The following is a 13358-nucleotide window of genomic DNA, read 5'->3' on the forward strand; positions in this document are numbered from 1 at the left end:
CCAGCTTGGCGGGTCTCCTCCCTACCAGGCTCAGGTCTGGCCCGCCCCAGCAGGTGGTCCCGCTGGGGGCCACCAACAACAACCCCCCCAGGTTGGGGGCAGGTATAGGAGCTCAAGGCTTTTCCCAGGGAGGGAGGAAAGAGGCGGGGCGGCGGAGAAGGCCCAGGATATAAGGGGCGGAGGCGCGGCTCGCAAGCCCAGCCAGCCCACCATGCACGCCCCCCAGCTGCCCGTGTTCCTCCTGCACGCCTGGTGGGTCCTGCGCCAGGCGGGCGCCGCCACAGTGGCCCCGGTGCCGCTCCGAACGCGGGTGCAGCCCTCGTCGCCGTCCCCTCTCGCGTACATGCTGAGTCTCTACCGGGACCCGCTGCCCCGGGCGGACATCATCCGCAGCCTGCAGGCTCAAGGTAGGCTGCGCCGCCCCGCCGAGCAGCCGGGGGCCTCGGGACTGCGGAAGGGCGCCGGGGCGAGTTGCGGGCGGGGGGTCCTGGGCTGGGGACGCCGCCGCTGAGGGCGCACCAGGCTGGGAGCGCGCTGCCGGAGTCCGGGTCTGGGATGGCTCGGCGTCGGCGCTGGCTGGGTGCGCGGGGTGGGCGGGTGGAGGGGTTGCGGCATCGGAAGGGGCCCGGGCGGAAACCTTTGCGTTCCGACTCTTGCTTTAGAGTGGTAAGAGCGCGGTGCGGGAGGGTGGGAGGCCGACTGAGCCAGGGGACTACGTGGGCTTGTTAAATTACCTAAACTCCCGGCTCCTCGGCGTCGGATTCCCTGCGATGGGGACACCAGTACCTACCTCCCTTAGAAGACAGTGGTGAGCGCTTGGTGACAAAACACATAACAACAATTAGCACGAAACCAGACGTAGTAATAAATGGTCGTTATTATTGCTACATACATTTTGCGGATTTCTTTTCTTTTCGCGCGTGAGGGTGAATGTGTGCGGGAGTCTGGCGCGGTGAGAGTCACAGGCTGACTGCGAACTTCGAAAGCCAGTGGGGTGCATGTAACATCAGGGATTAGAGTTCCGAGATCCGGGAGGAGAGATGGGGTGCCCGAAGTCGGGAACTGTGACAGGCTTGGGAACTCGAGTCCAGGCTGGGAAGGGGTCAGCGTCCTGAGTGATTCCGGTTCGGAGCCTAGATGTGGATAATTCCACAGCGACCATGGTGATTCGGGAGGATCACTCGGAAAGGGCTGGGCGTTCCAGGGGTCGGGCGCGACCAGCCGGTGGGTGCTGAGCAGAGGGAGCACTCCCCCGGGGTCCTCTTGCCCCTTGCAATCCACATCCTGATGCCTTGGGTTGCGGGCTGCCCTGCTCCGGCCTGTGCCTCTCTCGGCCATCTGGGGCCAGACGGCCCTCCCCCACGCTGGGGCGCAATCCACATCCTATAATCTGATCTAATTGGTCACCCTCCAGCCGCTTGTGGTCTGGGGGCGGGGGCTCCTAGCTCCCTGGCCGGCCACGTCTGGGGTCAGACAGTTGATGACCCTCTCCTGAAGGGTCATCTGGGGACCAGACAGACTGTGGACACCCGAGGGGCAAGATGGCTGGAAAATGACTGTTATGGTCTCCTCAGTTTTTCTACCAGAAAGCTGGGTGTGGGAGGACGCTGGGCAAACGGGTGGGGAGGGGGTGCCCTTTTTCAGTTCACTTGTCCTTCTGGAGAGTTCCAGAAGGTTTGCGGGGGTTTGACAGCCTGGGAGACTGGGAAATGGAGTCCTGGTCTTCAAAGTCCGCTTCCCAATTTGGGCTGGGTCCTGTGCATATCCGTTGAGTTCTCTAGTTTCCCCTTCTGTAAAGCGGGGGGCTGGCTTTCTGCCTCATTGGTGTGTACATACAGTAAAATATACAGGACTAAATCTACCATTTTACCTCTTTTTAAGTGTGCGGTGACATTAAGTACATTCAGTGTTGTGAACTGGCTTCATTTTTTAAAAAGCAGCAAGAAGATTCTGCCTGGAAAGACAGTGATGGAGAAGGGACATTCTAAATGCCCCTTTCCCTTGGGTTTATCTATAGGCCGCCCCAGGAAAGAAGGAAGTGGGTGTTGGAGTCTAACCAAAGTGGCTTTGCATCTGCCTCTGTCCGTGTTGAAACACCCTCAGCTTGGGCCTTCAGTTTTCTTACCCCCCCAAAACGTAATAGTGGTGGTGATGATTGAAAGAGACCAGGCTTGGATCGGGAAGCAGTTAGTGGCAATTATCTTCAGAGCTGGACGCCTAGTGTCATCCCCACACTCTCCTTCAGAGCCCCATGTCCTAACTCAGCCTTAGCACCCTGTCTGAGGGAGAGAACTCTAGGGCATGGGCCCAACCACCTTCTTCTTTAGAACTGGACATGGGTCAAGATTTCAGTTGGGGCCTGTGTGGCCAACTCTGTCCAGTGCCTGGATTGGTTTCAGGGTGTCTATGAACCCCTCTCCTGATACCTATCCCCTAAATCCCATTTATTGTATAGGTGGGCGCATTCTTAGCTTGTATCAGGCATCAATGAACCCTAAAAGATTAGGCACCCCTATCCTAACAAGAACCAGAGCCAGATCTAAGAGAACCTATCAGCACTGTTTCCCAGGGAGCCCTTGGCTAGGGGTGGGCTCATGGAATCAAAGACTTTTCCTGGGTATGGAGCACTCCATGCACATTGTCCATTCTGGGAACAGATGACTTTGCTCCTCGTCCAGGTCCCCCACTACCTATCCCGACACCTTCATTTCTAATCTTGGCCATTGGCAATAATAAGGAGGTAGTTGACGCCAGCCAGCTCTTACTGTACTTTGGTTGTGTTGGGTAAACACCGATGCATGTTATCTCAGTAAATCCTAACACTCCGTCACTATCTTCCTTTTACCAAGAGGCCCACAGAAGGAAAGTAATCTGCCCAAGATTCAACAGTGAGTGGCAGATTTTGAAGCCTCACAGGACGCACCAGAGCCCCTGGTCTTGACCGCTGAGCTGGAATGTCTTCCTCTAAGAGGCCATTTGTGGGTACTTGAGATAAGACTTGACCAGGAGTTGCTGCAGGTCCCACTTAATCCCCAGGAGGCTAGGGGCTGCTGCGGTGCGCCAGGGGGAGCGCTGGCCTCCTCCCCACACCTCTGGGGAGAGTTGCTAGCCAGGGGCCGGTTATTGCCCCCTGCAGGTGCTAATGAGGAGGGAAGTGGAAATGAAGTGAAGGGCAGCTGGAGGTGGGCTGGGAGAGACTGTCAGGAGGCCAAAACTTGCCTGCAGGTTGGATTTCTCACAGAAATTCACTTACCATATGACCAAAGATGCTCTATGAGACCCTTCAAAAAAAAAAAAAGTGGAGGGCATCTGGGTGACTGAGTCGTTAAGCGTCTGCCTTCGGCTCAGGTCATGATCCCAGGGTCCTGGGATCAAACCCCGCATCAGGCTCCCTGCTCAGTGGGAAGCCTGCTTCTCCCTCTCCCACTCCCCCTGCTTGTGTTCCCTCTCTCGGGGTCTCTCTGTGTCAAATAAATAAATAAAATATTTTTTTTTAAAAAAAGGAAACTGTCATGTGGTCCGCCCAGAGTGGACTTAAATCAGAGACCATTACCACCCTTGAGATGGATTCACAAAAGAGTTAGTGTTTTTACTCTAAGGGATGATCCCTGACTTTGATTCAGCAACAAGCCTTCAAGCCTCTTTGTTTCCACGTGGGCTGCTGAGAATGCAGGGATGGGTGGGGCACGACCGTTCCCATTGCAAAGAAGAGGAAACCAGGCTTGAAAAAAAGTTAAAGGTCACTTTTAGGTGACCTGAAAATCCACAAAAACATGCTATTCTCAGACATCGGACCAAATTAGTCCAGGACTAAAATGAATGGAATGTGCTTCCCCATTCCTTTTCATCCAGTTTGGGTTGAGTTGTCTTGAGGAGGGGGTTGTGGAAGAGGGCCAGGGGCTGTGTGTGTGCTGCGCTGTCTGCCCCAGGTGTGGGAATGCCCCTTGGGGGGGGGGTGGTGTGATAAGCCCCATGCCGGTAGATGAGAAAGCCCCACTGGGTGGCAAACTGCCAGGTCTTGCTTAGAAAGTCTGTAGAAGCCCGTGTGTCAGGTTGTCAAGAGCTCCTGAAGTTTCTGCCTCCACCCTTAGGAATGGGTGGAGCAGAAAGTGGCCAGTCTTGGGCTTCTGTGCCCCCTGAGTGCCCCAAGCCTCCGTCCATGAGCTAGACCACCCTTCCTAGTGAGAAGACGGAATCTGGGAAGGTGACTTGCTCAGGGTCACAGGGTGGGTGGAGGCTCAGGGTTTGGCCAGAGAGCAGGGAGGACTCATCCAGTTTGTACCAGTTGTTCTCTAGCTCTCGATCCTCCTGGAGGGAGTAGCAGAACCGTGATTTGCTGTTTGGGCAGATCCAGGTTCATTCTTGGCTGTGCCACCTTGTGCGGGTGATTTAACCTCTCTGAGCCGCAGTTGGAATTGGACCAAAGTGGACTCCACATTCCCAGCGCCTAGGGCTGGGGCGAGCATGGAGAGGATTCCTATCAGGTCAAGGCTCCAGCTGTCAGAGCGATGAGGCTGCAGGGGGTCCCCACTCATTCTACTTCCTTCCCGTTTTTTTCCCACACAGATGTGGAGGTGGATGGGCAGAACTGGACCTTTGCTTTTGACTTCTCCTTCCTGAGCCAAGTGGAGGATCTGGTGTGGGCCGAGCTCCGGCTGCAGCTGTCCCGCCCTGTGGACCTGCCCCCCGGCGTCCCACTCTCCATCGAGATTCTCCACCAGCTAAAGCCCGATGCGGAGCAGAACCCGGCTGACTGCCACGAGCGTCTTCGGATGGACCCGTTCACCATCCCTCTGTCCCAGGTTACCTTTTCCTCAGGCAGTATGGTCTTGGAGGTGACCAGGCCACTCTCCAAGTGGCTGAAGCACCCCGGGGAGCTGGAGGAGCAGATGTCCGGTTTGGTCGGAGAGTGTCAGCGGCGGGCTCCCACCCCGCCTGTCACCAACGTGCTCCTGCTGCTCTACTCCAACCTCTCCCCAGAGCAGAGGCGGCTGGGGGGCTCCACCTTGCTGTGGGAGGCTGAGAGCTCCTGGCGCGCCCGGGAGGGACAGCTGTCCCAGGAGAGGGGCCGGCGGCACCGTCGACATCACTTGCCGGACAAAAGCCAGCTGTGTCGGAAGGTCAAGTTCCAGGTGGATTTCAACCTCATTGGGTGGGGCTCCTGGATCATCTACCCAAAGCAATACAATGCCTATCGCTGTGAGGGCGAGTGTCCTAACCCTGTGGGGGAGGAGTTCCATCCCACCAACCATGCGTACATCCAGGTGCGGAGCCCTGCTAAGGGGAGGGGAGGCAGGGGGCTGTGGGGGAGAGGAGGCCATACTGCCCAATCAGTGGGGGGACAGGACTCTGGCTTTGCTGGTAAATTGGTGTTCATTCATTCATCGTTACTCAGGCACCAGCAGTGTGCCCGCTCCTGTCCTGGGAGATAGTGATGGCCTGTGACACGATCCCCGGAGGGCCTACATGCAGTTGCGCCCCCTTGGGTAACCTTGAACACCTTGCTTCCTTAGGCCTCCTTCCTTGCCTTTCATAAAATTAGGGATGGAGGGTGTAGACCAGAAGGCCTCTGCTTCTCCTCAGCTCTGACTTCTAGGAAAGGAAGTTCAGAATCTGGACTCTGGGAATAAACCCGGCTTCGATTCCTACATATTAGCTGTGTGATATTGATCAGATTGCTTATTCTCTCTGAGCCCGACCTTTCCTACCTGTGAACGGGGGATGACAATGTTGTAGGGTTAAATGAGATGAGATGGATACTGCGTGTGTACCTGCTGGCAGGGGACCAGCATGTTGGATGTTGTATTACGATTTCTAGAAGTCTGTGATTCACTGATGGAAGGGAGGGGAGTTTATGGGGCCGTGGTTGGGGTAATCCTGTTCCAGCCACTGTCCTTTTGCTCCCTCAAACAGGAGTTGGACACCGTTTTATAGTAGAGAAAGCCCAAGATTACCACTGTGTGCCACTAATCAGCCTAAGGTCTAGAAAGTGGTGGAGGAGAGCAAAGGGAAAATGAGAGGGAGGGGGAACAGAATAGAGTCTCACATGGGGGCCCTGATATTGGGGTTCAGATGCTCTGGGGAGCGCGTGAGCTGAGCTCCTACAAAGGAAGCACTGGTGGGGCCAGAGCCCTCTAGGACCTTTCCTGGGCAAAGGCCTCAGCCTCTCCTGGGACTTCGCTCCCTGAACCTCCCTACTGCATGATCAAGGGGACCCCCAGAGACCCAGAGAGTCCCAACAGCAGCTCTGACACTGATCCAAAAAGACCTCGCTGGGCCGCAGGGACGGGGCCCGGTTCCAGAGTGCCAAGGAATCGTTACCTTTTCTCCCGTTGACTCTCTTTGCCCTTCTCTGGGCAACAAAGCAAATCCCACAAGAATTTCCGCATGACTCTCTTCTGCTTCATGTTTCTGGAACTAAACCAGGAGTTTCTTGGAATTGGTATGCACTCGAGGCTAGAACAATAGGAGGACGTGTCCATTTGCTCCTGCTCTACACAGATACAGCGTTTAGAATCTTCTGTTTAGCTCTTCTTCTTTTTTTTTTTTTTTTAACAGCCTGTAAAGTTACTTTACATGTAGAGAGTTGTGGATGCATTGGCAGGCTGACTCCCTTCATGAGAACCATCTTCTTCAGCTTTTGAACCAGAAACGGATTTTAACTGACTTTTTCTCCCCCAGAGTCTACTGAAACGATACCAGCCCCACCGAGTTCCTTCCACCTGCTGTGCCCCGGTGAAGACCAAGCCACTGAGCATGCTCTATGTGGACAACGGCAGAGTCCTCCTGGACCATCACAAAGACATGATTGTGGAAGAATGCGGGTGCCTTTGATGAGATCCTGGCAGGGCCGGATTTGCCTGTACCCTGGGACGTTGGGAAGGTCCTAGAAGACACGAGAACCATCTAATGCAGTGAGGAGACACAGAGGGGGAAAGGTTGTTCTGTGTGCTAGAGCGAGGAGGAAGGGCTGCCTGCTCAGTAAAGGAAGGCTCTGGGGAATCTGCCTCATACGGAGGCTGCTGTCAGGAGACGGCAGGCTGGTTGGCTGTTCTTCCTGAAGAGACGGTGGTGACCAGAAGCACAAGGGCAAGGGTTCTTTACTTGACTTCGTAACCTATGAACCCGCAGAAATGATGGGCAAAGGGTGGGGCATGTGTGCATTCATCTTTGAGGTGGGACAGGTTACTGATGACTTTTATGTATTCTCAGAAGGGGTCTTGGGCCAGCTCTGCCCCCTGTCAAGATGAAGTTCACTGTGTTAAATGAAAAACAGTTTCTCTCATTGTCTCCGGCTGGTTTAGGGTAGCCCCGCCCCCCCTTTCAGGCTGGCCGGTGGCTATGTGCTGGCCTTGTCCAGAGGCTCCCCGGAGTGGGTCTTTGCTAATGATGCGCACAGACACTACAGCCATTGTGAAGTCCTCCCAGGCCAGCTGGTGCCTTTGAAGGGAGAGGCAGGAACTCCCCCAGAGAGCTGGCCATGCTGTACTCCAGGAGTGGAGACCTCGGGCACCCCCCCACCCCCCCAACCTCCCCCAGCCCCTGTCAGCCTGCTTGGCAGACACAGTCCGAGTCTATTAAAGTTGGTGACAGTTCTCCTCGGTCTCTCATTGTGTGCTGTTAATGAGGCCCCGAGCTTCCCGTCCAGCAGGGGTGAGGGCGGCCTAGGACTTGGGTTATGGTCATAGCTGAGCCACTGAGAAGCTGTGTGGCCTCAGGTAATTCCTTGCTCAGTCTCCTTATGTAAGGCGCGAGTAGGAGGATCCTGTTGGCCTCCCGTCACCTTGTCTGTTAGCGGGCCTGACGTCATGGACTGTCCTCTGGGCCTTATCCCTGTCTCCCTCTACAGCTTATGAAGCCTGCGGAGCCCCAGGGCCTGCCATACCCCCTCTCTCAAAACTTTACCAGCCCTTCTGTTGCTCAGGGCTCGAAGTCTGGCTTCATTTCGGGTGCCGCCTAGCCACGCAGTAGAAGGAACCCCCGCTTTTTTGTGGGAAGCTCTGCATCACAGCACCCGAGCACGGCTTTGCCTTTTGGACAAAAAGATCCCAAAGGCAGCAATCCTGTTTTTCTTTTAGCTGACCTCAGGAAACACTGCCAGAACAGGGGCTGTTTCTGTTTGGCAGCGGGGAGGAGGGGGGCATTCTCGTGGGATTGCGGGGTCTACGGTCGTTCTACCCCTGCTCCCCACCAAGAATCTGGTCAGCTTGTGCTGCCTCTACGCAGAGGAGAGGACGCATGAAGTGCTAGCAGAAGGCTTAGAAAAATGATCCCCATCATGTGGGAACCCGTCCTGACATGACATGTGACTCGACTGTAGTGACAGTTGAATCAAGTTAGCAATCCCAGCCTAGGCCAAGGTTGGAGAGGCTAGAGCCAGGCCTGGGCTTGAGAAACCTCGGTGCCCTGATTCGGCAACCAAGCCACTCTGGCCTCTGGCCTCCAGCCGCTCCTTTCCTGGTGTGGAAACAGAACTGCCCTCACCACGATCCCAAATCACAGTGGGATTCTACCAGCTGACTCCATTCAGAAAAGAGCAGAGCTGGGGAGCCCCTGTGAGGCCAGCCTTTTATCCCACCCAGAGGCCCAGGGCCTGACCACACAGCTAGGAGGCGCTGGGTCAAGACCGCAGCTCTGGTCTCGGGAGCCCCAGGGCCCTATCCTTGACAGTAGCCAGAGGTTTTTGCTCCCCTACTTTGGGGTGAAGGCCTTTGCAACCGAACATCTGGACCCAATTCCACTACCACACTGAAGTTCTGGCAAGTGAAAATCCCACGCCAGGGCTTTCAAGCGTCTTGCATACTAAACAGGTGTCCAACATTCCTTCTCTGGCAACGGCCTGGAAAGCACAACTTTGAGCTGCTTGTGGCTGCGGCTCCTTGGGAAGGTTTACTGGCTCAGAGCAAACCTTGAAGACAAGGCCCTGCCCCTTGCAGGAGGCAGGCACCAAGGGGCGGAGCTTGCTTCTGCTGAGCCCTGCTGAGCGCCCTGCACTGGGCCTGTCAGCTTTGGGGCCAAGCCTAGGAGTACGGCTTCGAGCCCTGCACTCCGTGTGTGGAGGAAATACCGCCCCCCAAGAACAGAGGCCTGCCCTAACCTGGGGGCCACACAGGGCTCTCAGAATGGTTACTTCAACGTGCTCTCAAGGCAAAGCTCTCCTGTACTCAGAGCCGTACCAGGCCGGTAGCTGAGTGGGGACAAGTGGATGCCTTACTGTCCCGGGCTGGAGCAGGAGGTGGGCCTGGTGGCACGTATGCGTGGAGAAAAAGAGAGATTGGAAGGAGAGAAGTGGAAATGTGGGCTGCACGGGAGTCAGTTGGGACTCCCACTGGGACTGTTCGCCGCCGTCTTGTCTCCCCTTCTCCCCCCAACCTAAGTCGGCTCGGAAGGTGACATCCCACCTACCTTGACGTAGGGGAAAGGCCATATGAAGTGCTAGTGAGAGGGTTTGGCCCCGTCTTCCCCCAGATTCCGTCCAGAGGTCCCAGGCTGGGTGGTTGGCTGCGGCCCACAAGCCAGCTCCACGCCTGAAGTCACTCACTCCCGAGGGACAGGAGGCCCAGCTGGCCGACCTCTGGTCACCCCACCAACTGGGCTGTGCTCCAGCCCTTTCCCGAACTCTTCCTGTGCCCGGCCCGAGGCTAAACGCCTTCCAAGAGCCTCACAGCCACCTAGGAGCGGGTAGTTCTTAACCCTGGCCTACCTGAGCAAATCCTGGCAGGAGAGAGGCCTCCGAGCAGCTCGGCTGGGCTTCAAGTCTGGCTCACTCTGAAACCTCAGAATCAAACTTCGCCACCGTCCGATCAGGAAAACATTTCCTCGGGTCCACCTTGACTCGACGGACCTCTGTTCACCTCTCCAACAAGACAGAATCTCACTCGTGGTGTTAATACGTGAGACTCACTGGATTAATAATAGCAAGGAATTGGATGCCCCTGCAGTACAGCCTAGTTTAGGACCTCGGAGGGGATGCGTGTCTGGCAGGTGCCCCTGGAGACACAGGCTGCCCTTTTGGGGAAAAGGGGAAGCCGCTGTCTGGGCCTCTGTGACACTGGTCCACGCCAGGGGACTTCCTGGCATGTCCGGCCTCCTGCGTGCACCCATCCACCACCAGGCTTGAGGGAAGGGACAGAGCATGTCGCCGCATCTCTGGGCCGGCCGGAAAACGTCTGTGCTCCGCCAAGGTTGAGAACCGCCTCACGAGGTGGCTGACCACCCCTGCCCCTACCCATCTACCTCACCAGTAGATTTCCCCCCAGCCCCCCATATGAAATCAACAGGGTTTCACCCAAAACTTAAGACAATCAAAACAAGTTGATATTCAAGATCTTTATTGATTTAACTGTAACAGCAACCATTGGTGAGAATTTAATTTTTTCCCTAATTTCCAAACACCTGCTGGTTTAGGACAGTTACAAAAACAAAAATCAAAACCAAAACCAACAAGAGTGATCACAGGCTCACAGAGGACTGCCTTGAGACCGCATGGCGTCCTCTGCTCCCCATCCATGACGGTGAAATGGACGGGAGAGACGGGGGACAACCACGTCAAAGGGCATGAAGGGAAGACCAAGAAGTACTGGCAGTCTCCACTTTTTCGTTCAGTGGTTGAAACTGGGCCACTGGTGGCACTAAGACAGGGAAGGGCATTTGCTTTATACAGAAAGTATCTTATTAAAGATGCTTAAAATGGACCCCTGGATACGTGAGTGTCCAGGGCTCTCCAAGATGCCTCCTTTGAGGCTCGCCCCTGGGGTACCCAGGTGGGAAGAGGCGGGCTGTGTTCAGGGGAGGGAAAGGCACTGGCTCACAGTACTCAGTGATTTGGACCCGGCCACCAGGAGCAAGATGGCTTACTCAGAGCACCAGTCCTTAGCTCGTGTTCCTCCCCAACCCTCCTGCTTTCAAGTAAAAATTACCCTTGGCCTGGACTTGGTTTTTTGTTTGTTTTTAAAGATTAAGATGGAGAGGAAGGGGCTACACCAGGGGCCAGACTGGCTGTTCTGTGCTATATTCATGGAACTCTCTGAGTTAGAAGTGTCCAGGAATTTGGGGGGTAAGCACCGGCAAGAGCCCTCTCTGGAAATTTCGGCACGGCCACATGATGATCAAACACTGCAGCATCTGTCAGCGCCCCACTCTTACAAAGGTGGCAAAGAATTTAATACCCCAGGATATGCGTTTCATTTCCCCCTGGCCATTCATATGGCATGGCCTGCTGGCCAGGGCTGCAGGCAGAGGGTAAGCGAAGATAAATCACAGGTCCTCTGAACAGGAACTTGAGACCTCTTCAATCTAGTTTTGCCACAAGGTATTCATTTCTAGGACCAGCCCAGAGAAAGAGATTTAAATTCCGGGGGTGGGAAAGGTGACATGAATGACTGCTTGAAAAAATCAGTTTGCATCCCTCTCCTTCAAGCCTTTCCTAAGAAATTCCTCAGCTAGCCTCAAGGAAACCTCAGTGCTAAACTGGAAAATCCTTACTAGAACAGGAAATGCCCCTGGGGTGGAAGCATTCAAAAGAATTGTGACCCGGTTGCTTCAAGATCTGATTTCATCCTTTATTAAAAGCTGAGAGGTAAGAACTCAGGGATGGGGCCGTGTGGTTAACCACACCCCTTTTGAAGTCCGGACAGAAAACTGCCCTGCCAAAGAAACCACGCTTCTTTAAAATGATTACCCGTGCCCAGATGCCATGGGTGGGTAAGTGATTGGGTTTCGCAGATTAATACACAGCTGCTATTCTAAGTCCAGAAACATGCCAAGACAGGCAAGCTCTGGCCCAGATGGAGAGGCAGCAGACTGACCACCTCTCTGCAGGAGAACTCAAAGGGCCCAGGGCCCTGGCTTCAGGCAGCCAAGATGCTTGACACGCCATCAAATATCCAAGAAGCAGAGAATGAATAAAAAGTCCGTTTCTGGGATCCTGCTCCAGCACTATCAGCTGCCTTGACTGCATGCAGGTACGCAGCGTGTGCGGCTGAACAACAGGCTCTGGGGTGAAACCCACACAGGCAGCAGGCTGTGTGCTACTGCAGACGTCCGAACCCAGGAGGTCAGACGGTCCCAAAGAGCTGGGAGCATAAACAACAAAAAACAAAGGACCCATCTATTTTGACTCTGCCTCAAAATCAGAAGGAAAAAGGCAATTCATGGGAAGTGGTGTGAAGAGGAGTCCATCCTTGTGGAGGGAAGTGCCTTGTTCTCCAGGCTGCCTCAGCTGCAATGCTTCTTGGTCAAGTGCACGCTTAACCATGCAGTGCTACAGACAAGAAAACACCGGGAAGAGGCAGAGCATAAAGCCAGACAGGAGTGTGTGTCTGGAAGCTATCTCAAGTCTCTAAAACGTGGTTCAGCACGGGCGCCAGACACCCGGCAGACGTTCCCTAAGACTTAGTGTTCAACTGACTGGGGTCATCTAGGTTTCTTTCATGGGTGAAGCGTGGACCGGTTCTCTTTAAGAACACATACCCATCAGGCCGAGGTGGGCACCCAGTTAAGACACACACCAGATTTAGAGGCACGATGAATCACCAACAGACATTTCTAATTCCCAGATGTTCCCTACTGAATTGCAGAAGTGGCTTCCTGGGGGAGAGAGCCGACCCAAACGTGTTTCGGCTGGTACGGCTGCAGAGAGCAGGAGCCAACCTCGACTTGGCCAGGGGCGTGCCTCACAGCCAGGATCGACTTCCCTCTGAATCTCAACCGTGAAGCTTTTATTCGGCCACTAACCCAACACCTTGTTCACACACCCTCCTTTGGCTTAAAAACCCTGACTCCAATTTAGTCCGCTTTAGTGGCTCAGTTAGAAGGATCCAGTTCCCTTTGTCAGTTCCTGGCCCAGGAAGAGGCAAAGATGGGGTGCTGGCCCAAGGCATCCTTGCCCTGCTGGTAGCCAGGCAAACGTAGAGCTCTTTTCATTCTCTTGGGAATTGTCATTTCTTGCCACCGCTCTCCAAACCTGCAGGTGGCTTTGGGGAAACAGAGAGCGTCTGTCTTCTATTCCGTTTGGACATGGCAGTAGCAAGCTATCTCTTTGTGGTATCTAGTTTAACCTCCCCCCCTCCCCCCCGTTGGACTGACTGTATCCTCTGTTGGGAGTGAGGTGGTTTTAAGATAGAGCCCCCACATTCTCAGATACTGCGCCACTGTCGGCCAGGGGTAGGAGCGTGCTTCTAAGGGACACAGGACCGTCATGAAAGGAACTGCAGACTCCTCCCTGCCCTTCTCCCTGGGGTCCCCTGCTCAGGGGGAGCTAGCTGCTCTGGTGCGAGGACCCTCGCGCTGCTCTACACAGGGACTCGTACGGAGAGATCGAAGGCATCCTGCCAACAGCCACAAAGAACATGTGCAGA

At 54.9% G+C, this 13358-nt stretch overlaps 1 protein-coding gene across 1 annotated transcript; it reads left to right on the top strand.

Moving 5' to 3' along the window:
* Positions 1-211: 211 nt before the first annotated feature.
* Positions 212-7605, top strand: NODAL (nodal growth differentiation factor; the record flags this gene model as incomplete). The annotated part of the gene is made up of 3 exons (XM_080823181.1): positions 212-407; positions 4567-5264; positions 6682-7605. The coding sequence occupies 3 exons, from the start codon at positions 212-214 to the stop codon at positions 6832-6834; spliced, it is 1047 nt and encodes a 348-aa protein (XP_080679307.1). The 3' UTR covers positions 6835-7605.
* Positions 7606-13358: the final 5753 nt, after the last annotated feature.

Source organism: Martes martes (assembly GCF_963455335.1).
Source record: "Martes martes genome assembly, chromosome: 14".
NCBI lineage: Eukaryota > Metazoa > Chordata > Mammalia > Carnivora > Mustelidae > Martes > Martes martes.